General features: G+C 40.4%; 1 protein-coding gene across 2 annotated transcripts; it reads left to right on the top strand.

Moving 5' to 3' along the window:
- The first annotated feature begins 185 nt into the window (after positions 1-185).
- LOC133843528 (sodium- and chloride-dependent neutral and basic amino acid transporter B(0+)) lies at positions 186-26,853 on the top strand. Of its 2 annotated transcripts, none has more exons than XM_062277126.1 (6): positions 186-568; positions 11,495-12,121; positions 21,118-21,349; positions 24,033-24,178; positions 24,243-24,379; positions 24,437-26,853. In XM_062277126.1, exons 2-6 carry the CDS (start codon positions 11,504-11,506, stop codon positions 26,187-26,189), a joined length of 2,886 nt encoding a protein of 961 aa, XP_062133110.1. In that variant the 5' UTR covers positions 186-568; positions 11,495-11,503; the 3' UTR covers positions 26,190-26,853. The 2 variants fall into 2 exon arrangements, with proteins under 2 accessions (XP_062133110.1, XP_062133111.1); XM_062277127.1 differs by lacking the exons at positions 186-568; positions 11,495-12,121 and adding exons at positions 18,351-18,516; positions 19,530-19,750.
- Positions 26,854-27,089: the final 236 nt, after the last annotated feature.

Raw genomic sequence — 27,089 nt, 5'->3', positions numbered from 1 at the left:
GAGCGCCAAGTCCAATAAGATTTTCCAACTGTTGCTCGTTCTGAAGTTTTGAGAGAGCGACTTTCATTCAGTTGGCGCGCCAGAATGAGATAGCAAGCGGCAGTGAGAGTACAATAACAACAACAATGCGAACGAGATCGCGCTTGTTCTGAGTCGTGACTGCCGTGAGACTCACGGTAAGAGCAGCTTTCAGTCAATTGGCGCGCTTCGTACCGTGCGGTTGTCGTGTCTGTGCTTCGCGTGTCGCTTCGTTCTTTTATATTTGAAAGCTGCGGCGGTTGCTTTGCGCTGAGTTGTGTGTGCGTTTGTTTTGTGTGTGATATGCAAATGGAAATTGAAAAAGCCGCAACGAACGCAAATAAATTGGCAACAACAGCGCGGTGCATCTACTTAACGTGAACTCCACTCACCGTGACCAAAAAAAGAGTCCTCCATCCAACCCCGGCGATCGCGCAATCCTTTTCACGTTGGCGGCGCAGGCGTTGCCTCCGTCTCCGCCTCCATATCTGCCCCCGACACCAACACAACAGTTCCTTGGCTCGAGCTCAGCACAGCAGTAAAGTTAAAAGTAAGCGACCAGTTCGACAAGTTTTTTTTTTTTTGTGTTGCCTTTGCATTTTTTATGCACACGCTTTTTGTGTGTGCTCCCTGTTCGTGTTCTTTATATTTCGTTTGCATACAAATGCAATGGCGCACACACACGCCATAGTATTTCCTTTCCTTTCTATACGCTTGCAAGTGTGTGTGTGTGTGTGTGTGTGTGTTTGTGTCTGCTGCTCTTCAACTTCGTTTTGTTCTGGCGGTCATCAGTTGGCTGCAGCTTTTGCTGTTCTTATTCTTGTTGTTGCTATACCTTTTGCTGTATTTTAAGTTGCTCACACAAACACACAGACACACATAGATATTCGTTATAGGCTTTGCTTAAAGCTGGCCACCTTGATAAGCCGAAGTCGCAGTCGCTGTCGATCAAGTTCAATGCTGTTGCTGTTGTTGTTTTTTGGTTGCAATGCATTCATTCTCTCAACTTCCGCTATTCGCCCGCGGGTCAATAAACAATAATTACGTAGTTGTAGTTGTGTGTACTTGCTTAGCGTTAATAAGTCTTGGATTAAATGTGTGTTACGAAATAAAACGAATTACGAGCTTTAAAGGTTATGTCAAAATTTGAATGCAAAGCTTTGATATTAGAACTCTACCAAGTTAAGCTTTATTCCAAATGTTAATGATAATAGAAATAAAACTGCCAAGCATGAAAAATAGTATTAGTAGACTCGATTTCAAGTTTAACTATGAATTTATGCAGCTCCATTCCAAGTTTGAGAATAAAACAATAAACAATTGCAATATTTTTCACAGTTGTTGATAAACAAAAAAAATAATAATAATAAATAAATGTGTGTAATTTCATCCGTTCTATTAAGCGTGACAAATTGAAGACCACTTGCGAAAAATTTTTATAATTTATTTATTTATAGTATATTTTTGCGTTTAACTTTTGTTTTGCTTTCTTATATCGCCCGACTCTAAATTATTTGCTTACTATAATGCACGATCATAAAGGAAATGCTATAAGGCTGTGCAATATCCGCTGTGAATTCGAATTCTCATTCCAGTGTCATTCGTAATATTTGCATTTGCATTTGCATTTTGCGCTGTTCTCGCAGTTTTTTTTTTCTATATATTTTCTTTGCTTTTTTCCCGAGTTTCCAACAGATAACTGCAAGGGAGTGGAGGGGGAGAGAGGGAGATACTGGGGGCCTCTAGGGGGCCATTAGCGGGGTTTGTGGACTTGAACTGACTCAGACGCCAAAGAACTGAACTGAACTCAAGTGAGCTTGCCCCCAAAAAAAGAGAGAAATGTGACCAAGTAAAATACACTCACGATATGAGGGTGATTCAACTTTGGTAAACATTTCAATTCAACGAAATTATCATTATTAACATGGGTGAAGTAAATATTTAATTTACGGCGTCAAGTGCATTTTGTCGTTAAAGATAAAATTTCTTGTTGATTGTTATTATAAATATTCTTTATATGGCACAATTGCCAATCCCCTCGGTCATTAGGCAATTGCAGTGGGCTGCATGAAAGCGAGTGACACCTTTTCTGCTGTTCAACACTCTTTTATTTTTTTCAAGTCAAGAGCGTAGACTGAAAATAAGAATTGTGGTTGTTCTTTCGGTCTGTCTTGTGGAGTCAGCTGCTTGGCTCTAATCGCTGACCAAGTCCAAATTTTCAACTATGCCGAAAGTCAACAAATCTTCTCGTATAGTAAAAAGTACTACGTGACGCTTAAACTTTTTTTTTTACATAGTTTTTGGATTTGGTAATCAAAAACCACTCACACTCACACACTCCCTTCCCCCCGCCCACTTCGCAAAGTGTGCCATATATGGGTAGTGGGTAAAGTATAAAAATACGAGTATTATATGGTTTGTTTGTTTGTTTGTCTGAACTGTCTGTTGTACAGAGTGCAGAGTATAGTATGCTTGAAGCTTATAGTTTATTATGCAGTGGAAATGTGCAGTGCACATTGTTTAAAACAATGGCGTTATACGATAATAGAAATTAAGCGGGTTGCATGTCAGCCAAGTTGCCTGAGAAAATGAAGTCACTCCAAAGACCCAAAAGACAAAAACAAACACAAACAGAAACACAAATAAAAAATAAAAAGCAAGCGAGAAAAGTTACGGCAAGTGCTAACTAACTAAAAATACTAACATCTATATAGATATATATTCAGCATGCGAGTACTACATAATAACTCAGGGTGTCTGGGCCAGTGAATCTTACTCGTTCTCAAAATGCCACAGCCACCATGTGAACAACTCACTGCATTAATCAAAGCCCATAAAGAGTGAACTGAAAGGGTCGCAAAACCTCTCTCTCTCTCTCTCTTTCTATCTCTCTTTCCAAGTTCCATATAGTCAACCTACTATGGGTGTTAATGTTTTAGTTGTGTGTTGTTTTTTAGCCAAAACTCGCTTGAAAGTAACTCGACACAAAGTTGCTGCGACCATTTATGGTGTCAGTAAGGTACACTGCAGCAAATAATGGTCTTGATAATGATAATGATGCCTCGCTTTGGCTGCTTCGTGCACCAGAACGAAGCACCAAGAATCGAGCAGTGAGCAGCGAGCAGCAAGCACAAAGAACGCCCTGAAAATGTTGCAATTTGGTTTTCTTGCCGGTTGTGTGCCCTGGAGTTGAGTTCGTTTGTTTCTTCGTTCTTTGCCATGGCCAAGAGCGCAGACTGTTTTTTGCTAGAAAGTGGCCAAAAAGGCAATTGAAGAATAACAACAAAAGTAAAGCATGTTGAGCAAAATGGCGCTGCACTCAATTTGGTAACTGACAGTCGGAGGCCAGAGGAACAGACACGACCCGATGACGACGACGACAACGACGTCGACGATCGTCCCCTTTCTGTCTGCAGTTGTCTCAACTTCAACTTCAGCTTATGGGTTTCTTTTCAGCTTGCAAACGTGCAGCTGATCGAGTCAACTATGTTATAGACCAGTTCTCGCTCAGCTCTTTTCCATATGCTTGATTCTAAGTTGTTGCCGAACTGTGCCGCGTGTGGCAATTTCATGTCTTCGTTGCACGCACAATTGCCCCTCCAAACGAGCGCCATATGCACAGTGTGACAAGGCAACTACAGTGAAACTTCCCATAGGGAAACATTCCTTTATTAAACGGAACTTCGCTGCAAGTGATCAGTTTTTGTGTGACGCTTATTTTAATATATTTTTTCAACACATATTTAACTTTTTTGGTGGATTAATATTTACTATTATTTAACAATTATGTATGAATAACAACTCTCTTTAGCGGAAGCCTGTTAGTAAAAATCCTGAGGAAAAACAGCAATTTTTTTTATGAAGTTTTTGAAAGTCTAAAGAATATATAAACGAACTTTTAAAAGCACGTTAGAAAACAACATAAAAAATTCACTTTAATTGCCAAATGCCAAATTGTTCGTCATTAAATTTGCAATTTTAGGTGTTAGTAAAGAAAATACATTTGTTTTTATAATGGTGTTATCAAATACCCACACAATTATAAATAAAAGTTACCTTCCTGTTAAGAATAGTTGTAGAAACCTATTGAGCGACCAACACCATATCGAGACCTTTTCCCCAATAGAGTTTTCACTGTACTTAGTGGAGGATTCAGTCATAGACTGTCCTCCATTTTGTTAATGCGGAAGCGGGTGTCTTGACCCTAAGTTCGTGCCAGATAAATTGCAAAGCACAAAAAGATATGGCAAAGTAGCGCGAGAACAGCTTAGCACTCGCATGTTTTCATTTTTTGGTGTATCAAAATCATCAATTATGGCAAAAATGTTCTAGCGCACGAGAGGTTTGCGTTGAATTATTATGATGAGGAATAATAATTGTTGTTGTTGAGATGCTATTTAAAATTAGAAATGAGACGGAAACCGGTAACTCAACAGCATCCCTAGCTTCTGTAATTAATAAGCGAGAACTGCGAGCGTCTTCAATATATGATCGAAAGATCATCAACTATTTATAATGGCAACTAGGAACTCATTAGTATTTACCTGCAGCATTGTTACCTGTCAATTTGCATTGTGTGAAAAATCGAAAAGTCAAAATAAACAGCATTCAATTACAAGCTGAACCGAACTGAACGGAGGGAACGGAGCGAGAGAATACTTAATGAAGTTGTAAACGACCAAACAGCGCGACCTTGAACATTTTTGCGACAGCTCGCTGGGTAAATTTACCTTTTGAGCCCAAAAAAGACCTTAATGAAGATTCTACGGTCTCGGTTTACGTTTACGTTTACTCGCAAAACTCACAGCTCGTAGTTCACAACTCGCCGGGTTTATTTCCTCTTTTGTATTTTGTTGTTTCTGTATGTTCTCTGTTTGCTTCCCTGTCCTCGGCCTCGGCTTCGGGGGGCTTCAGTTGTGCCTGTCTTAGGTTTAGGCTAAGGGCTCAGGTAATACCCAGCAAAGAACAAGAACAAGAAGAAGACGAAGGCGGAGAAGGCATGTGAAAAGGCATCGAGCGATACACACAGTTGAATGATTAATTTCCTGTTTATGCGCACATTGTTCTGGGTTCTCTTCTCTGTTCAGTTTCAGGTTCAGGTTCAGTTTCAATACTTTTGGAAGGTTTCCCTCCTCCTACTGAATGAAGTGCGAGAGTTTTAAATACAAGTATGAGCGAAGATGCCAGTTAAGTTAAACTAAGCGAAGTTGCTGCTAGCGTGCTGTGCCGATATTAACGCAATTACAAGCCTAGCCAACTGATCAGATACTTGCGCACACACATGTGTATCTGTCAGATACATTATTGTGCCTGTTACACGTGTTACCAACATCATCCTCCTCCTCGTTCAACTGTTCATGTAAACTACACTCTTTCTCGCTCTCTCCCACTATCTCTCTGCCTCTTTTTGTGTTCGAGCTGACTACCTGACAGGTAGCTCAACTCAGTTTAGTTTAGCTGAGCTCTCCGCTTCGCTCAGTCTTACCGAACCTGTCGTCGTCGTCGCGTCTCATGCCTCCCAGATTCATCATTGTTTAGTTTCTGTGTGTTTTGTTTTTTGTTCAGTGGGAATGCATTGAATTCGTGAATAACGCTGAGAATGAAATAAAAAACCCCGAAAATAATATAGTATACAATAAATAAAACGTTAAAAGCGGCTACGACGTAATTTCCTGGAAATTTTTGCAATTGAATCGAAATTGATTTTCGGACATCGTTGAGTGCGAGTGCGAGCTCGACTTCGAGTACTCGTTTCGTGCGTGTAATGAATGAACGAGAACCTGTATTTAAATGACGCGACTCATTTCCATACAGCTCCTCAGTGTGAAGTACTCCCCATCTAAGCCGAATGAGTTATATGGAGCAGTGCGACTCCCCTTACCAGTTTACACCACTTTGTGACGTGTTACAGTTAACATAAAAGCTGAAAAATAAAGCAAAACAGTTATCGAAACCAGAATATTGCGACATCAAAGTGGAGTTTGTGTGTGTGCGAGAATTTAAAGTGTGCCAATAAAAGCAAATTCTATTTAAATGGTAACGAATATTTGCAATATTTATGTCGGTTATGTCAGATAAGCTTAATATGTTAGTTGCCTCTTTCTTTCATCGTGGTGGCCTCGTTGATTGTTTTTGCTTCTATTGGTTTTGAATAGATTTGTTTGCTCAATTTCGAATGTGGCATGGGGTCATTTTGTGGCTAATGATTCCGATAATTGCCATTGTGCGAATGCCTGTCGAAGTCGATGCCGAAGCTATGACGTCGCATAGCTTGGAGATTTACATTGTTTGGTTTCATGATTATGACTGTCAGGTGGCAGTAAACCTTCCTTTGCCTCCCTTGCTGAGTTATGGCTGCAATTAGACGTAATATTTATGCAAATCATTGCTTGGCATTATAACTTGTGGCGAGTCATAGAAGCGACTCAACTCAACTCGACTCGAACTTGAGGCCAAGCCGCAAACGAGATTTCTGCAACATCTCCTCCTGCCACTTGGAGAGGGTTGTGCGAAATGATTGAAACATAATTATTGGATTGCCAAGTGCTAGAGCTAGCTTAATGCTCTTGACCCACTGACAGGTGACAAAAGGACAGACAGAAGACAGACAGACAGATGTATCTTTCACGCTCGAATGGGGCACTTTATTAACGCAATTTGTTGAATATTATTATGAGCTGCAAAAAGTAATAAAAGCGAAACAGAATGTGGATATACGACGCAACGCTCTTTATAATCCGCCTTGATCTTTATATAGCTATAATGGCCAAAAAGAGCTTAATGCTTAATGCCATTTGCATTGCTTTAATTACACTCGCCAGTTGCAAGTGCGAAAAGTGTGCGACGTGTTGGCCCACAAAAAAAATGTGTTGAGAGATGATATCAAAGCTGAAATGAAGCCACGGGCCAATTGTCAAATTGTTGCTAAATGCGAACGTACGAAAGTGTCTATGTATGTGTGTTTTGTGTTGTGTTTGCCTATCAAACATGGCATTTGTAAATTGATGAAAATGAAATCGATGAAGCGTCAACGTCGCTCTCCCCAACTTCCCCTCTTTGCCTTGTTATGGGGCGTGTCGGGGCTGAGATTTGCACCACTGGCCAACGTTTAATTACATTCGATTGAACAATCAATAAAAAGCAATCAGCGCGATACACTGCTCAAGTATTTCAGCTACACTTTCCAACCGTGTTTCGTATTTTGCATCTTGTATCTTGTAGCCGTAGCTGTAGCTGTAGCTGTTGTGTTATTAACAAGTGCAGTCGACATCGTTAGACTTGGACTAAGCACTGCATTTTACATAATCTATCCGCTGTGAGTGGCGAGTTTAGATACACCTCTCATATATATGAGAGACCGAAACTGTGTCAAGCCGACTGTGAAATGTCTATTCACTTGCATCTGTATCTGATGGATTGACAAGCTTGCTTTGGTATCTGGTGCCTGGTGCCGGCTGCCGGCTTGGCTTGGCTTGGCTTGACTTGAGTTGGCAGTCCACGCATAGTCATAGCTCCGTATTATGCACTATTATGTTGAACTTGTTTCAGTTTCAGTTTTTCGTATTTGTTGTTTTTACTTTCGTTCATGTTTGCCGCGCTTGGCAGCAAAATCAACAATAAACACGAGCAACAAACGTACAGAGAGAAACAAATAAACAACAATCTCATCTCTTGTTTTACTTTCCTTTCTTTCTTTCCAACTCAGCGACAATGCCAGTGTCGACTTTCAATTATAAACGCTTAATGCAGATACTAAAAGATAAAACCGAGCGTTACTTCCAACAAACTCTGCCTTTCGGTAGCATTTTGCCATTTGTTCTGCTCTCGGTTGGAAGCTTCTTCTTCAAATTATAAATGTATCTGCTTCTTTTTTTGGGGAGCTACAAAATATATCTGTCATTTGTGACCTTTGGCGAATAAGTTCAGGTTCAGTTTTAGTTTTAGTGAAGTTCAGGCCTCTCATACGTGTTTATTTTAATGTGGACTTTCGCTCCAAAAAGGTTAAGATAAATTCATGGAGCGGTTTCCCGGATACACACGCACACACAATTCATAGTTTTTAAATGGCAACGAGCTGTAGTTTGTTATATATTTTACGACGGAGAAACATTCTATAAATAGCAGTCGGCTTGGGTTGCCAGCTGGCTAATTAAATAGCTAAATTATGCATTTGTATCTATGATAAACTCTCAACACCCTTTTATTTTTTTGCTGAAATCAAAGCAAAACATTTTTAAACACAGGTCACCATAAAAGTTTCTAATTAAATGGCAAATGATTTTTCCTAGAACTGGGCGCTGTTTTTTTCGCAGAACAATTTTAACTTAAGGTTTATGGCCAGCAAAACTTTAAATTTTTTGCGCGCAAAACTTACAGTGCACAACCTTTGGGCTGAGTTTGAAGTTGTTCCAGAAGTTCTTTGCTTTTCGGGTTGTGGTTACGCGCGGTTGCTTTTGGCGTTGGCGGTGCTGCTGTGAATAATGATGGTGGTCGAGTTGCTGATGGTGCTCATGGTGCTGATGGTGCTGATGGTGGTTGTGGTGGTGGTGGTGGCATGTCAGAACCTTTATCATGCGAGAAGTCGAGTCAGCAGCAAGTAGCAAGTACAATAACGTCGTTGTTGTTTTTCTTGTCGCCGTTCAATTCGAGTGCACATTGAAAAGCAGTCGCGGTCATAATGACGTATGAAAGTAGTTGCTGCTGACTTTAGTGTTACCTGTTGTTGTGGTACCTGTTAATAACCTGTAACTTGATGCAGATGCCGCCAACGGACTGTCGCCTAATTCGACATCGGTTCCAGACACTGACTTGCGCCCAAAGACAACAGCAAAACCCAAAGCCAAAGCCCAGCAACGGTCCAGCGACTCGCAGTCGAGACGGGGCCCTAAAATACATATGAGCGGCATTTCTCTTTGGGCTATCACAATCCGTATCTCTGATATCTGTATCTATATCTGCATCTTGCGTCGGTATCTGTAAGCTTGGCTTGCAAATCTTCACTGTTGCTGGCGCCAGCAACGAGCAACGAGCGTCGAGCGTCGCGTTTTGTTTGCAAAATTTTCAATAATAAACAGCCGACGTCCACTTTGGTTTTTGCCTTAATTTGCGTTAAGAGAGCGTCGACGTCAGCGTCGTAAAGATTTTTTTTGTCTTGCTCTTGCTGTTGCAAATGACGTGAAGTTTCATTTCGTTGTTTGCAGTCTTGAAAATTTGTTTCAGTTTCAGAGAGTGAGAGGGTGTTGTTTGTGTTGTTGTTGTTTTTGGCCTGTTTCGTGGTCAGCGTCTGGCAAAGGCAACGAACTCATGATAAAAATGCTGCTGACCGTTTTTCGTTGTTGTTGAGATGTCGATATTGCTGTGGTTACAGACATTTCGAGCTCAGCTCATTTATTTGTGCAAGCGTGCATAATTATTTTGTAAAATGTGCATTCCAAGTGATTGTGATAAGAGCTGTTATTTTTAGTATTTTTCGTTCGCCTTGTTGTGGTGTTTTTTCAAGGCACAGATAAAATATATGCCATCGTCACGATAAGATGTATTTTTTTGTGTTTTGTTTTGTTTGACAACAAAACGAGAGCAGAGAAGTGGAGAGGAGAAAGACAAAGGCAAATGCGGTGGCAAAGAAAAATAGTCATTAACAAAATGACACAACTCTTGGCTCTTGTTTAACCTTTGGGACAAGCCACATCATTTGACTCACTCATCGAAATTGCCTTTTATTTTCTTATTTGTATAAACTACAACATTCATTGGCGCTCTTGACTTAATTAATATTATTTTAAAAGCTGTTTAAACATGCGTATAAATTGTATTTAGTATCATAATGAACAGGTGATGTTAGCCCACAAATATAAATTCACAACATATACACAACGATATAAAGATACTGTCACATGATAAGAGCTGCACAAGCTTGACGAGCGAGGCATCTGCATGATGTAATGTTCTACCGGAATAATTGATTGTTACTGCGAAGCGTTCAGCAGAAGAAATAAATGTCAGACTCGCTTTCTCACAGAACAGAATGAACAAATAAAGCTGAATGTTGTGTATACGTGACTTAGTTAGTTAAGTAGAAAAGCTTCACTAGATTAAGTCGTTGGCATAAACTGTTCGAAGAAGTGGTGTAATTCCTAGCTGAGTTCGCAACATTTCTCTTTGCCATTCTCTCTATTTCTCTGTCTTACTCTCTTGGTCTGCAGATTATAGACAAGCCGGCAGCTTGTTAAATATGAAATGAGATAAGCAGCTACGATATACATATACAAAAGCACATTTAACATATGCTTAAAGAACTATTAAGAAGTGGTGTAATTCCTTGTTGAGTACTCCTCAAATTCACTCCTCTCTTTCTCGATCTGGAGATTATAGAAAAGTCGACAAAGCTCATTGAATAAACAGCTACGATGTATTCTAAATTAAAAATATTTGAAAGCACATTAAAGCGCTATAAGTTGTTAAGAATGAATAATAAAGCTTAATGACAAGTTCACTTTATGTAGACAGTTGATAAATGAACAAAACAGATGTTTGCATAGCTTTTAAAGCACATGCAAGCTCAATGAACTATTTAGAGATTTGACTTTCGTGCTAACCCATCATATAACAATTAAGGCAATAATAATATGCTCTTCTGCCAGGCAGATCAAATGTTTATGGACTGCTATTATGGGAAATGGCAAAGACTTGACTTGAATCAACAACTTCTAATGGTTTCCTCCAGCAATTTAAAGCGCTGATGGGCTAAATAAAATAAGCTGGAGCTTAACATGATTCTTAAAAAGTATAAACAGACTTTGCCATGATATGTTTAAGTAAGTCAAGCGGAGTTCTTTGTTTAACATTTTGTATTGAAACAGTTGTTGTTTACGACTTTTTGTTGTTTATGCGTCTGTTTGTTTCATATACTTATAACATAAGTATACTCTCTCGACTTTCTGACGGAGATATTAAACGCAGTCAACTGAAATTCAGTCCAGTGAAATTCGCAAAACAGAAGTTATTGCCACAATTTGTGTATTGTATAATAAAGTGAATCAACTACAAAATAAAGAAGAGAGAATGAAACAGAACTTAATGAAAGTCGGGCAGAGTGTCATAATCAGAGATTATTATGGCGACTAAATCCATTGTTGTAATGGGCCTTTAGAATTGCAGAGCTTTCACTTTCTCATAGCGAATGCAAAATTTTACTTTCGATAAACGGTTTTCAGAGATTTGTCTCATTGTGTTCTGCGTGTGTTCGCGGATTCCATTCGCATGCTAATCGTTGTCAACGTTGCTAAACAAACCCATGAAATCCATATGTGAATCATTTCGTTTGAAATATGTTAAAGCGGATATTTTTGAACTTTATTTTTTTGGTGGTTTTCGTGTGAATTGAAGCCGGTTCAGCTATGAACCCATTAATAAGTTTCCAACAAATCTGCGTCACCATTAACCTTCCCTTCTCTTCTCTCTTTTCTTTCTATCGCAGATCTAATCGATGAGCAGCAATCTGGAGAGCCGCAGCAGCGACGAGCAGCTAAGCAGTTTGCCCAGAAGTGTCAAACCCACGGCCACGCCCACCTATAAACACATATCCGGCGGCATGGCGACACTGCCACGCCCCGATACCTCCGATACAGGGAACGCACGAACTTGCGTCTACATTGGAGGCCCCACCGGAGTGACCAATGCGGCCACCTTGGATAGAAGGCAACCACAGCGGATGTCCTGGCTGAATATGCGACGGGCCAAGGCCGATGCTGAGATGCCAGCGGTGACGCCATCGCCACAGACAACGCGCAGCTGCATCTCGACGGTGTCGAGTGTGGTGGAGAGCGGCGGCGGACGGACGACGGCCACCTCGGGACGCATTAGCTCCAGTGGCATCGTGACGCTGAGTGGCAGCAACAACACGCTGACGGACATACAGGGCGACTATCATGAGCATCATCCCCATCATCATCATCATCATGACATGCACGATGGCGTCTCGAAGAACTATTCCTCCGTCTCTGTCTCTGCGTCAGCTTCGGCGTCCGCACATTCTGCACACAATATCACAACGGCCAGCAATGCGAAGTTGCTGCCCGCTGCGGAGGATGAGTCAAATCAACAGGTGAGTAGTCGACGACGACGACGACTGTAACGGTAAAGATATACGATTATTTTTAGAAGCGTGAATCGCTGGCAATTTGCTTGTAATTTGCATTCATCTTTGTGAGGAATTTGCATTGGAACGTGATAGCTGAATAGTTATTATTATTATAGCCACGAGCAGCGGCAGCTAAGAGAGTTCCTTGAGAATATTCAAATTGAAAAACATAAATATATTTCCGGGTCTACATCATCTCTTAGATACTGTTTATCTCAGCTAACTATTATTATACCCGCTACCCATAGGGTAGAAGGGTATTATAACTTTGTGCCGGCAGGAAATGTATGTAACAGGTAGAAGGAGGCATCTCCGACCCTATAAAGTATATATATTCTTGATCAGCGTCAACAGCCGAGACGATATAGCCATGTCCGTCTGTCCGTCTGTCCGTCTGTCCGTCTGTCCGTCTGTCCGTCCGTCCGTCCGTCCGTATGAACACCTAGATCTCAGAGACTATAAGAGATAGAGCTATAATTTTTTTTCGACAGCATTTGTTATGTTTGCACGCAGATCAAGTTTGTTTCAAATTTTTGCCACGCCCACTTCCGCCCCCGCAAATCAAAAAAATCGAATAACAAGTGTAATTTTAAAGCTAGAGCTACGAATTTTGGTATATACAATAACTACTGTAATAGTTATGATTCCTGAAAATTTGGTTGCGATCAGATAAAAATTGTGGAAGTTATTAAGGAAATACTTTTGTATGGGAAAAACGCCTACTTACTAGGGGTCTGAGTTGCTTTGGCCGACAATCTGGCACATTGTGCCGTCTATGGTATACTTTGAATGGTGTACTATATCGATATACCAAATATACCATTTGGTATATTTTTAGTATTTTTTAGTATTTTCGGTATATTTTGAAAATGATACCGCAATATTTTGCCTTTATTAAAAATGGGTAGCGGGTATCTCACAGTCGAGCACACTCGACTGTAACTTTCTTACTTGTTATAGTTAAACTAGTGCTTGGCTTTATCTAATCTTAGTCAAACATCTGATATAAAGATGCGCTGCAACGCAAAACTATGCGAACTATCAATCTCGTTTAAAATATTCAAATTTGGAATTTTTGGTTCCGCAAACTTGAAAGTTTATCGACTGCCAAACGCGGAAAACTAACTGCTTATCACACACACTTTTCACACTGTTTCGTCTTTTTCGGATAGTCGTGAATGAATCAATTATTCACACTCAGTCAGTCAGACTGTCGTCGAGTGAGTGTACGTGACCCAAGAATGTTTCTCATCGATCAATTGTGGCGCCTAACTAGTCTATGATCATTGCAATCGCTTTGATGGCTACTACGTGAGATTGCTAGAGACGACTGCGTGTAATCTGTCCGGATGACCATTGATTTATTGCAGCCACTGTGCGCAACTTTTCCCATGCGATGCGTTAATTTTCGCGCTTTTTATTTGTTTCTAACTTCGTTTTGTTTGCTCATAATTTGCGGCGATGCGGCAAGGAGACAAACTAGTTTGGCTGCTGTCTGCATTCAAGTGTTGATCCATGGATTGCAACTTCAGGCCTTGACAAGCGGCGGGGAAAAAATAGCACAACGCTTTGATGACATCTTTATACAAAATTTAAAGTCGTTAGTCAAAAATCTGACTGACTCTTTGTTTTGACAACTGTCCAAAATAGTAGTAGTTGATTGTTGTTTAAGCCGTTTGTTCGTTTGTTCATTCGTTCATTTTAATGCGCCTGGTTTATAGGGTTGTCCATTCAACATCATAAAACAAGTTTCGGCATTAGTCTGACATTTATTTGGGTTAGTGAGGCACGGGCTTAGCTTGATGTGCTCCGCAACTAACATAAGACTGGGACTGACAGACTGACCATCATCATCATTGCTTTGCCACTCTTTCGGCCGGAGGGGCGCGTCGTTGTCTAGCGGCGATTCTACAATTTGCGCTAATTGCATTTGTTATTCAAGTTCTGTAATGAGTGCAGAGTGCACATTGAAAATATGCCAAACTACTGCTAATTGCTTTTAATTGGGTTTACCATTGGAGCACACGAATAGAGTGTCCTTAATTTCAAATTAGAAACGGTTAATTGAAATGGTCAGTGTGGTTGTAAATCTTCAAATTCGTTTACAGTTTTTCTTTTAATTAGTTGGATGATATATGCAAGAGAACAAACACATTAACAAGTGTGAGATAATTTTGGGTAGAATTAAACATGTACAATGTAGAATTAGTGTTGTTACGAAGCATATGCCTTTCTACAAATCTTCAAAATATATTATTTTGCTTCACATCATGTTTTTTTGTATTATTATTCATTCATTTTTGTCATGCAATTCGGTTTTGTTTAATTCAACTTCAAAATTACGACGCTCCGTATAACAGCTAAATAGCAAAGTTTCATTAGCACAGAACTCAACCTCAATTAACAAAGTCACTTAAAAGTATGCAATACTTTTTGACAGCTAAGTCATTCCTATGAATAAAAGTGTTGCATACCTACAGGGGTAATGGCAATTGGTATGCGCACGCTTGTCGCCTAAGTCTTTTGTTTACACATAGGAAAGTGGAGTATTAACAAATAAACTGTGTAATTATAAAGCATTATGTTCTCAGCATGATTTTAATTAGTTGCAAGCGAAACTGAGTGCATTTGCTAAAAATACTTTTAAATAGTCGCAATCGCACCATAATTATTCACATGCGCATATGAATACGAACATTCATAGGCCGAGTGATTTGCAATTGCTTGCCACAATAACAACAGGCAGCCGCCCCGTCGCTTACTCAGCATGTTTCACCAAGTGTAAGACTGTCTGAGTGTGTGCGAAGCGGGTGTAGTTACACAGTGTACATACACTTGTATCAGTTACTTCATCTCTTATGCCTTTTCGTTTCCAATTCGCTGATTAACAAGTTCAACAAAACGAAAAAATGTGCAGCAGTAGCAACTACAACTCAACTCGTACTTTCGGTGCAAATTCGGCATCGCGGCATCGCCTCGTCAGTTGCACGTTTTGTGCGTTAACAGAGGCACAACCCAAAACCCAAAAAAAAAACTAAAATAAAAAACTAATTGTAATATTGGTCGACTTGCCGACTGCCTGACTCAACTGACTGATTTGATATGTAAGATTTGCTGTGCGGTGCGTTGGTTTGTTAAACGATGACGTCATTGCTCGCTCGCTCTCGTTGACGTTCGCTGCATTGATACAGCAAATCAAATGATCATTGAAACCGGCTTGGCACGGCTCGACTTGCGCGAGAGATACGAGATACAATATATACAATATCAGACTCTGCGGTTGTGGGAAGCAATATGATAATTGGCGGTTATTAGAATTGCATGGACGGACATGGGCTTTTGAAAGCTGCCTCCGCAGTGAAAGTGGCCAAGTTGCTCAAGCTTCAGTACTCAGTTGTTGTTTGGTGGCCAGTGGTCAGCAGAATTTCGATATGAGTGTGTGCACAGCACAAACAGACAGCAAGAGAATTCGAATTGAAATGGAGAGATACGACAATTGGGCAACGCGCTGCGCTACACTGCGCTACCGGGTTGGGTGTAACGGAGCACTTGGCTAGTTAGCGATATGGCCAGTTACTGCTATATGGCTTCATGATTCCAACTCCTTTCTCTTGCCGCGCTGATTAGACGAGACGCACCGAAAAAAACAGAAACCAAAATCGTAAAACAATAGCCATGTCACAAAAGCGACCGCAATGCTCGAGTGCTTACCAGATGCATCACTTACACTACACACTTTACTTTACACTTTACAACACATCCAGCTAAGTAGCCAATGACAGCGATAGTGACAAGCGACAGCGAGACAAGTGACCAGAGATTGGAGACCAGAGACCAGAGACAAGCAACAAGCGCAAGCGACAGCGACATCGAGTGGAGACACAAAAGGGATTGTCCAAGCGAGCTTTGAATGTTCGTGTTCGTCTCTTATTCAATCTGTTGACAAAAGATTTCCAGGCACCTTTTGTGTGATCAGTTGTCAGCAACCTCATTGTGGGCGCATTTTCACACTCCAATTTCATGTCCACACACAATTGACAGACGACGCATTAATAAAAACTCTATAAAAGTGTGCGCGTAATTGTTGTGCAGCACGGCCAAAAAAATCTCTGATTCTCTATAGATTCTACATAGCACCAGAAGAAAATGTCATTCGAAATCAATTGAATATACTCAGAAAATTAATGAAAGCCTTATTTATAGGCCACTCGATTCAGGCAGCTTTTACTTTTGCCGCCTCGTTGGGCCTCATATTATTAGCGCTTATTTTATTATTATTATTATTTTCGAATCAGGCAGAAATTCAACGGCCACTTTGTCCATTTGAAATGCCAAACACAGCGACAAACCTGCCACAAAAGTGGCCAAAAACGTATGAAAATAAAGCAATTATGAATGCTAAACGTAAAGCCAAAAAGTACAAAATTCTATACCACAAAATGCAGACACTACCTGACAGGCAGTCTTAAAGGAGGTTGAGGCGAGTGATTGACGCGGAAGATACCCTGTAATAATGCTATTAAATTAGGAACAGTCTCTAGCTTTTTTTTTTTAATTTTTGTAGAGCTTTGTAGCTGAATTTTTATAACTAGGTTATAAACTAACAATTCGTATTCTTTATAAGCAATTTGAACAAATCATTATGATTAGGGAAGACGCATATATACTCTGTAATAATGCTGTTAAATTAATAATTTATTCTTTAATAGTTTAATGATATTCTTATAGTTTTTTTCTATATTGAGAATGAAGTGTTTTTGGATAAGCTTCTAACCAAAGCGAACATATAATAAAAACACGAAAAATACCCTGGAATAAGGATTTAATGTTAAGAACTTAATTTAAATACTTAGTGAAATTTTTTGTAGCGATTTTGATAAATTTCTTTAAAGAATTTTTATAACTACATATTTGTCCTATTATTACTCTTCATTTAATATGAGCTAATCGCGCATACCCCACTCTTTTGTTATTGTAAAGTATTCAAGTTTATAGTGCGACGTAGCGCGCTCAATTAAAGCTTATCAAACGCACATTCAGCACTCGGGAAAGTCACGCTCTCCACAACGGAGCTTGGCCAATCCATCAATACTTGGGCCATTGGGTCGACGTTTCCGTTGCAAGATTCGATTATGGCCACGGTCGAGTCGAGTCGATTGCGAGCCAATAAAGAAACGATTTAACGATTTTATATTTAAATTCGTTGCGAGCTGAATGTAATGCCAAATATCAATCAGTCGTTGAGCTTCGTTTGTTGTTCTTGAGAACTGCGTCAATAAAATAATATTTTTATTTTCTATTAACGCGCACAGTCTCTGAGTTGATCTAAGTCGTCGAGACTGGCGTTGAATTTGGTCTGTTTCATGTTTATTTTTTTGTTGTTCTTGTTGTATTTTTCTTTATTGCGGCGCGCACACTGAGCGTCGTTAATTATGCGCCCAGAGACGCGAGCTTTGCGTTCTCGATCTTGTTCTTGTTTCTCGCCTTGTTCAAGTTTGACTTCGGGCTTGAATTTGAGACGAGACAAGATGAGTTGCGCCAGTTGCGCTCGCATGCTTACATAATAATTATAAAAATTATGAGATTGTGTGTCTGTTGCCGCTGCGCTGTGCTTGCTTAGAACGTGTTAAAATGAAATTTAATTTAACTGTGAGAAGAAGCACAGCAACAGCCAAAGCAGCTAATAGACTAGTTTCTCTGTTGCCTTAGCCCACTTCCTGCTTGCCAGAAATAGTTAATTATGCCCACGACACGATGGGAATAACTGCGACAGTGTCTTAGAACTTTCAGTCGCAGTGTCTGCGTGGGTGTTTTTTTTTTTTTCATTTTTATGAGTGAAACGCAGCAGAGATAAACTTGTTGATGGAACATCAACAAAATCAAAACATATGCAAACGCACAAACAGCATTCTGTTGTGATGTATAAAGTCAGTCAGGCGTGCCTTATGGCGCCGATACATGCAGCTCCCACGAGGGGCGCTAACTAATGGCGAGCACTGTCCACCAAGGCACACGAACGCAAGTGTTAAACACGGCGCACGCTTAGCCGCACTTCGGCTGTCGGGCTTCGGTTTTCGGTTTTCAGCTTCGGCTGGGCGCTGACTTTGCGCAGCGACTGTGCAGCGCGATAGAAAGCCACGCTTTAGAGGCTCGCGGCCGCCCAGCTCAGCGTCAGTTCTGCATTAATGAGAGAGCAGTTCGGTTCGGTTTGCGGTTCATGCTCACGCTCGCGCTCGCCAACACAACGCCAACAACCAAAACCACGCTACGTGTGGTCGCTCCCCAGTGTGTGTGTCGTCTCCTCCAATTTCCTCTCCCCCATCTCCGTCCGTTCCCCCCTCTGCAATTTCCAACTTGAAGTGAGTGAGTGAGACGTCGCAAATGAAAAGTCAGCAGCGACTGTTTTCAGTCTGTGTTGTGTTGTGTTGTGATGTATAGAAGAAAAGCCCATAAATCGTCGGCAGCCACCGCGCTCATTAATGGAAAAACTCGTTTCGGTGTCCCATTCGATTTTCCAATCATAATTCGGTCTGCGCTTTGCAATTTTCAGTCGACGCTGCTCAGTTGATGAGTGGCGATCGCTTCGCTTTACTTCGCTCCGCTCCGTTCCGCGTAACCAATGCAATTTCCGAGTGAATGCGAATCATCGCAGTAGAGCGGATGTGCAAATGTGTGAATGCGAAACGTCGTTGCATTACGCATACGCCGAGTGTGTCGTCGCTTAGTTTGCCGTTGTCTTCTACTTTTTCGCGTAAAGCATATTGCAAGCAAATCTAATGACAGTTTGCCGCTTCGTAAACTTCGATTTCGTCTTTGCGGGCTTTGTTTACGGAACCAGCAAGCGTCGATGTCTCTCTGTCTTTCTATGTATTTGATATACGATGCGATTGACGTTCGGTTCGGTTGGGCAAAATGAAAAAAGACATTCAATAAGCGGTTCAGGGCTAAGCAATGAAGGTGTTGCCAATTAATATTTAAAGCGACGTCGTCGTAACGCGATAACTTGTTCCATATGCATACATATGATATTATATAGTTATATCCCTCTCTACACTCATCTTTTTGGCATTGCCTTTTCTGCTTCTTAGTAGTTTATTTATTTTTTTTATTATTGTTTTGCTGTTTTTGTTTGGCTGACACCAAAAAAATGATACTATATACGCGTACCAGCTTAAATTGAAATGTTAAATGTCGACGCTGAAAATTTGCATGATTTTTGGGCGACTTATAAAATGAAAACAAAAACTGATAAACTCGTTATGAACCGCATTGTAATCAATTGCAACGAAACGAGCTATGTAAATCGCGATTTGCAAATTAATTGCATCGATGAACTGCAATTAAATTTCAAGTTTAATTTGACATTTTCTAGTTTGGCGCGCATCTTAAATTAAATTCAATTTTAATTGCGAAAAAGAAACCCACGTCCAACATTTTGTATGCAACAAATATCAAATGCAAGAAAATGACAAATTCTTTTGTACCTACAAACAATATAAAATCTGTCCAAAGATGGAAATACCAACCACAAAATATCTAGCCGATTATCTATACGTTGTGCATGAGGATGTGCCCTTCCGATATTATCGCAAAGTAAGTTGTGTGCAAAATCAAAACTAACAAGTATTAAACAAGTAAACAAGCTACAGTAGAGTGTGCTCGACTGTGAGATACCCGCTAATCAATTAAATACAAGCAAAACAGTGCAGTCAATTATTCCGAATTAATTCAGCGAAAAAATACATCAATTTACCGAAAGCTAAATTTGGTATTTTTTACAATTATATTCGAAATAGAGTACAAAATATACCAGGATGTCAACACAAGCAATTAAGACCCAACCGGAAAGATACCAAAATATACCGAAAACTGTATTTGGTTTATCAATATACTATTATGTTTACCGAAAAATGCTTAAATGTAAAAATACTAAATTTAGTAGCAGCCGTCTGAACAGTCGTGCTCAAGAATATACATATATGCATTATGGGGTCGGAGAAGACTTTTTCTTCCTTCCTTATAATACCCTTGTATGGGTAGCGGGTTTAAAAATGCATTTTATAAATCGTGTTGATAATTGCCATGGCTTTATGCTTGGTCGGTTGGGGGTGGGAAGAGGAGGGAGGGGAAAGGGTTATGCATGATATGCCACATGATATGGCTATAATAGTGCAAGAGAGTGTTGAGTACTTGTAATAGTCTGAGGTTTTGGGGTGTTTAGCATTTGTGTTTAGCTTTTTTGTTTACATTTTCACTGTGCGGTTTTGCGCTTTATTAACTGCGTTTACTTTGGAGTCACGTTGGATGTCCGTCTGTCCGTTCGTCCGGATAACTGAGCGTCACTGAATGAATTTCACTTAAAAGCGCCTCTCTGCCAAGCGATTTTATGCTCAAGTAGTATTTTTGCTGTAGCTGTTGTTGTTGTTGCTGTAATTTTTGCTTCGAGCTGTTAAGTTTTTTATTTTCTTTTATTTTTGCCTTTTCGGTTTTTGAAAGTATTTACAGCTGTTTGCTGTTCGTTGCTGTAGTTGTTGCTGTTTTTGCCCCGCATCTAATGGGCTTATGCGGTACATTTCGCAGGCGTCGTCGACGTCTTCGTCGTCGGCATTTTTGGCCTCTCTTCACAGACCTTTTATAATGGGGCGCTACTTTCTTTTGCTGCTCATTACGCGATAAATAAATACGTACGACACACAAATAAGAACACCAAAGGGAATGCGTTTGTAAAACAAATAAACTTAAACGAAAAAAAGCAAATTGTTAACTTAAAATAAATACAAGAAAAATGATTACACAAGTCGAAAGCGGAAATGACGGCAGCGATAATGACTTTTTGTTGTGGGTGGCTTTTGCCGGCGGATGCAGCACCTTCCCCCCTCCCTCCCCGCTCTTTTCTTTCTTTTCTTCTCTATCAATATTTAGCTAATGTCAACCTATGTTTTTTCTCTTTTATTTTACAGACAAAATGCTCGGTGTTTCGCGGCCTTGTGCTCTGCATTTGCCTGAACGTCAGCTATGCCAATGTGGTGCGATTCCCACGTGAACTGGACAGGTATGGATCGGCTTACCTGCTGCCGTATATGGTTCTGCTGTTTCTAGTCGGTCTGCCCATGCTGCTGCTCGAGATATCTGTCGGCCAGTTTCTGGGCCAAGGGGCGGCGCACACCTGGCGCGCCTCGCCCATATTCAAAGGTAAGCAACAGGTCTCTGAGTTAGCTCGCTCTCTTTGCATGTCTGTTGCACATGGCAACAAGTGGTCACATTTTGGGGGCTGTTGCAGCTGCAGAGAGCAGAAATCAACCCTTGGCGTCAAAAGCTGTGCACTCAATCAGGACTAAAGCTTTCCCGAAAGCTGCAATTTCGCGTTGCACTTCCGTTGTTATAATTCTCAAGTTGCAATTCCGCAAAGTGCAGAATATATACGGGAAACAATTGTCCTTAGATTGGGGGCGGTCGTGCATTTCGCAGCAACGACGGTTGGACACATCCCGTCTACCCAAATCTGAAATTGTGTCCGTTGGATGGCAGTGCTGCAAGAAGTTCACAAACAACAAACAAAACAACTTTGGGCCAAACTCTGAAGCAAGTGCGCATGCAAATTATGCAGAAATTATATAAATTGCACAAGAGCAAAACAACTATATATACATAACAACAACAAATAACAAACAAAACGAATGAAAAAGCAAAAAAATGCAACAACAACAAAAGTCTAAAACAAGAATTCACGAAACGCGCAATGATAAACAAAGACAACAAAAACAAATGACGAGAGGAATGCAAAAATCTCTCGCTCTCTACTATCAGACCAAAAATATATCAATGCAACAAAAAAACATATAAAAGACATAAAGAAAATACACAAAAAACGACTAATTTAAATGTGACTTAGTAGGTAATGATCATCATCGTGTAAAATCAGGACAGAAGCGAAAAACCTCTGAACTCAAAAAAAATCTCCCAAAAAAAATATTAAAAAACTTCAAAATGCATTGGTGTGTGTGTCCCGTTCGTGAAATCGCTGACGCGCCATTCTGGCCATCAAATCGTAAGGGGGCGCCCCCCCAAGGGCCGGCTGGGAAGAGAGAGGAGCGGAGAGAGAGCTCGGGCCGGGCTCTTTGGGCTCTCCTCTGGCAAACGCAACCGACCGAGACCAATGAATGCAGACCGGGGGCAAGGAAGCAATGAATTGGATTTGGATGGTTACAACCCACACAACCACAACACACATATAAATGTCTAATGTCCAGCTCGCCTTTCGGGGACACTTCTTCGGCTTGTGGCTGGTGCGGCGCGTCCACAAAAAAAACCCATAGAGACGTTTAATGGCAAATTCTAAATGAACAAACAAAAAGTATAAACCAAAAAGCAAAAGCAAACAAAAATGATACAAAAATTGTAACGAGAAAACAAAAGCAATTCAAAAGCAACAAGCAAAAAATATGAGCAATATGAGCAAACATACTTAATAATGGCAAAAGGCAAAAATGAAAAAAGAAAAACAACTGCAAATTACGACACAACACCTTCGAAAAGACCTCAGTATAATACACATAATGCTGGGTGCTGCTAAGGAATGCCCTGGCTGTATCGCCCCTTTTTTTCTCGTATTGCAATTTGCAATCGCATTGCTCACATTTTTGCATTTGGAAATCTATTCAAAGTTTCAGCAAGTGCAGGCAAAATGCAATACCACAAATTTCTTAATTCCTACAAACTTGAACTCAATTAGCAATAGTTGTTACAATCAATTATATCGTTTATTTCAAGATCGCTTGATTCATTTACTAAAAATTTTGTTACCCACTGGTTAGTTGCTAATTAAATACTTTCCAGTTAGCTCTGATTAGCAACGTGAAATCAAATTCGACGAAAGTAGAGAGTTTTTATCAAAGCGTTAAAACGTTTTTTAAATTCATAATCGTATTCATATTTACAATTAATTTCATCTCGCCTTAAGCATAACTATTTTTATTGAAAACGAAAAAATTTAGCTACTGACATTTATGTTTTTTCGTCTATAAAAATTTATAGCAGTATGAAATGGAAACTGATAGTTGAAAAACTATAATTTTAATTGTATTGACAGCTTTTAGTATTAATTCTGCAAACTATCTGATTGAAACTCGTTACTAGCAACATTAAAATACAAAAAAGAATGAAAATAGCTTCTGAATATATTTTTGTGATCATTAAAGTTTCGTTTTGCCTTTTGCAAGTTATAGAATCGTGGATTTAATTTGCTTTGTGAATCAAATTCATTGATGAAGTTTATTGGCACAGTTTTGTCAGTAGCTGAGAACTTTTTCGCACATTATCAGCCGGTTGCTTTATCACTAGTTAACACTTTATAAAAACATAAATCGAACGAAAATAGAAAAGAATGAGAATAGAAAGTCAAAGAATAATTTAGTTGTTACAGATAACTATTTTTTTTTTTTTAAACGATCATATCTTTTAATCTATTGAAATTTGTATTATTAAATAATTTTATAAATCTTTATAATTACAATTTTATAAATACTATAATATTATATAGATTTATAAATATTAAATATTATTATTATATTATATTATATTATCTGATATATGTAACTAAAAAATTATTCTTTCACTTTGAAATTGATTTCTTAAATTTGACTTTCTCAAATAAATCAATTTTATAAATCTGTACAAGATTGTATTTATTGAAATTGATTTTATAAATATGTATAAAAGTATATAATGCAAATTTGAATCATTTGATGTTTGTTATTCATAATAAGAATTTAGGATTGAAGAAGAGTTGGCTATCTCTGTTGAACATACTATTTAAACACTCATAAATTCTTGTATTATATTAACCTATTTAAATGGTAATTTCTTTTCAATTTAGGCGCCTGCATAATCAGCCGCTTTGCATCGTGGGTGTCGGCCATCTGGGTGTCGCTGCAGGCAGTGTTGGCCCTGGCCTATATTGGGATGTTTGCCTCGAACACAATTCCGTTTCGCGAGTGTGTGGGCAATCTGAAACTGCAAATGGTAAGTAGTTGTGGCTTAAATAGTATTGATCAGCAATGCAATATTTATTTATTGTTATTCACAGACGGGCTACTCGTTGACCAACAACAGTGGACAGGAGTGCTTGGAGCAGACGTTTCTGACTCCCTTTTGGCGTAATCCGCTCTACTTTGGCCTGCTGGCAGCTGGTCTCATTGGCCTCTGGATAATCGTCATGTTGTGGTAAGTATGAGTAACTTTTTTAGAATGAATCCAAGTTAATAATTTACGCTTTTGCAGCACACACAATGGCAAGATTCTGCGGCGCAGTCTCTTTGTCTATGGCTTGGCTGGCTTGGCGTTGCTCTGCATCCTCACCGGCTGGGAGGTGCGCAACTCATTCTCTCGCCACTACTTTCCACAGCTGTGGAAATACGATAGCAGCCTGCTCGCCGAAAGCAACATCTGGTTCAATGCCCTGACCCAGGTGCTGTACTCGGTGAACTGCGGCTTTGGCGCCATGCCAATGCTGACGGGCAAGTTCCTCTACAAGGGCGACGCAGCACGCACCTCAGTGGTGTATCTGTGCTTCAATCTGCTGATCAATGCTATTGCCGTCACACTGTTCATGGTGCAGTTTGATTTCTCCGCCAATGGCTATACGATTATGGATGAACTGAAGCCCTTAACTGCCATCTACGATCGTGTTTTGTACGGTTCGCAGACGGAGGGAGAACTCTTGCGTCATTTGGTACCTTCGCTCATCTATGCATTGATCATACTCTCTGCGCTCGTCTCCATCACCGTGGCTGTCTACACCTCCACACGCCTTGTGCCTCGTCGGCCCAACTATGTCATCTGCCTGATAGCTTTGGTTGTGGCTGTCATGTCCTTTGCAGCGCCAAAGTTCCTCATTGCGCGTGTGCTCGACTCGCGAATGGTGGGCACCTTGGCCATCACGGCTCTTGTGTTTGAGCTGATTGCCATCACTTGGATCTACGGCGCCAAGAACATCTACACGGATCTGGAGTTTTCCATTGGAAGGCCCATTTTCCGTGGCTGGATGTGGATGTGGTGCAGCTGTCCCGCCATCCTCACGGGGATACTTGTCTGGTGGTGTGCGGATGACGATACGGATGATCTGCTGGCTGGCTACTTGCCACGCTGGGCACCAATACTCTTTGCATTGGCTGTGATACTCATCATCGCTTGTGTGCAGATCTTCCGGCAGGTGGAGTACAATTTCTTTGGCATGATCTGCGAGGCCTCGAAGCCGGCCAAGGAATGGGGACCAGCTGATCCGTTGGCACGTCACTCCTGGAAGCAATGGCGTTCAGTTTGTCAGGATACAGGACGACGTGACTTTACGCTGCGTCGTCGTGGAACACGTGACTACACGCACTCCATCAAGAAGGGACAGTATTCGAGTGCACAGAAGTTTGGCGCCAATGGACAGGTGGCGCATCCGCATCAGACACATTGGAAATCGTCTACGCCGGGCAACAGTTCACCCAACTACAGCGGGTCGATGTTTGGCGACTCGGCTATTGAGGAGGACATCAGCGTGGACAAGTTTCCGGGCATCACGCAGCAGCAGTATGTGCCATTCCAGGCCAGCGATGGCAAGCCGCTTCGGTACTCGCAGCGTGCCCGCCAGACGGCCCAACCGCAAACGCTGACCCGCCTGCCGCCGGGGCCAACGACTGTGGAGAAGCATCGCGAGGTGGTGTACATCAGACGCCTCTCGGATGGCGGCAGTGGCACACATGCCACACGTATCGAGATTTCGCCTTCCAATGAGTCCATTACCTACGGTAATGGCAAGGCGAATGGCAATGCGGCCATGTCACGCAATCCCTTGGGTCGCTCTACGGGCTGCTTGGCTCCAGCGCCAGCGTTGCATGCGGCTGGCAATCACATTAAACGTTCGGCCAGCTCGGTGGTCAATGTGAACACGCATAAGCTACCTCCGCCCACGTCTGCGGCTGCGGGCGATCACATCTGCTGGCGCAAGTTCAACGTCAATCCGGAGGAGTATTCGACGGAGTTGTAAACAAACCAACAACTGTGTGGCCAGGCCTCAATCGCAAAACGCAAACGAAGCATTCACATTCAATAAGACTTGTTGCATCCAAAATAAATAAATATGTATCTGAATCTGCATTGAACTGCAAGCAGATTTATCTTTAAGTTACGAATTACGTTACGAACTATGCCCATATGCAAAGTGTATCTTCTAGTTTTGATCTGTACATATGAATATATAGAGAGAAAGAGCATTACTTTAAATAGTTACTTAGTCCTCCTAGTAAACTAAGCAAATTTTTGATAAACTTATACTATGTAAAATTCTGTTGTCATTCATTGTCTTGTAATCTTCTCCCCTTTTTGGGTAGCCACAACTACAATACGAATAAGAAGTGTGATCCTCAGAGTATCGCAAATAGTTAAGTCCTATGTTTAATGTGTGTGCCTGTCATTGTCTGTATGTAACTGTGTCTGTATGTTGACTATGTATCCGGAGTGCCTGTGAAACCATAATCGTAAATTAACCATTTAAATATGTGTATGAAGTATGTTTTAGTTTGACTTTGTCCTAATATATATTCTGTGTCGACGACGCTACGGCGCGTCTAAATTGTTAAGCAAACTGCACACAACGATTACGAAAACGATCTTATGTAATAAAACATACAATTAATAAATTATAAACATTATGCGTTTTATTTTGCAACTTAACTTGCTTTTTGCTTTGGAGCGCATTATTTGAAAGATAACATTAGTAAATTATATGTATTAAACTTAGCTAGATTTTTGAATTGGTTCACAATATTGAAAATCTAATTTGCATTTAAGGTCAGTACGACTAATAATTAAAACACTTAAATTTGTTGATGTGGTTAATATAATCTTTGCATTTCTTTATTACACATTAAATGTTTTTGTTATACAA

This window comes from Drosophila sulfurigaster, chromosome 3 (assembly GCF_023558435.1).
Source record: "Drosophila sulfurigaster albostrigata strain 15112-1811.04 chromosome 3, ASM2355843v2, whole genome shotgun sequence".
In the NCBI taxonomy this organism is placed as follows: domain Eukaryota; kingdom Metazoa; phylum Arthropoda; class Insecta; order Diptera; family Drosophilidae; genus Drosophila; species Drosophila sulfurigaster.
Note: the sequence above shows the minus strand (reverse complement) of the source record. Positions and strands in the feature narration are given on the sequence as shown.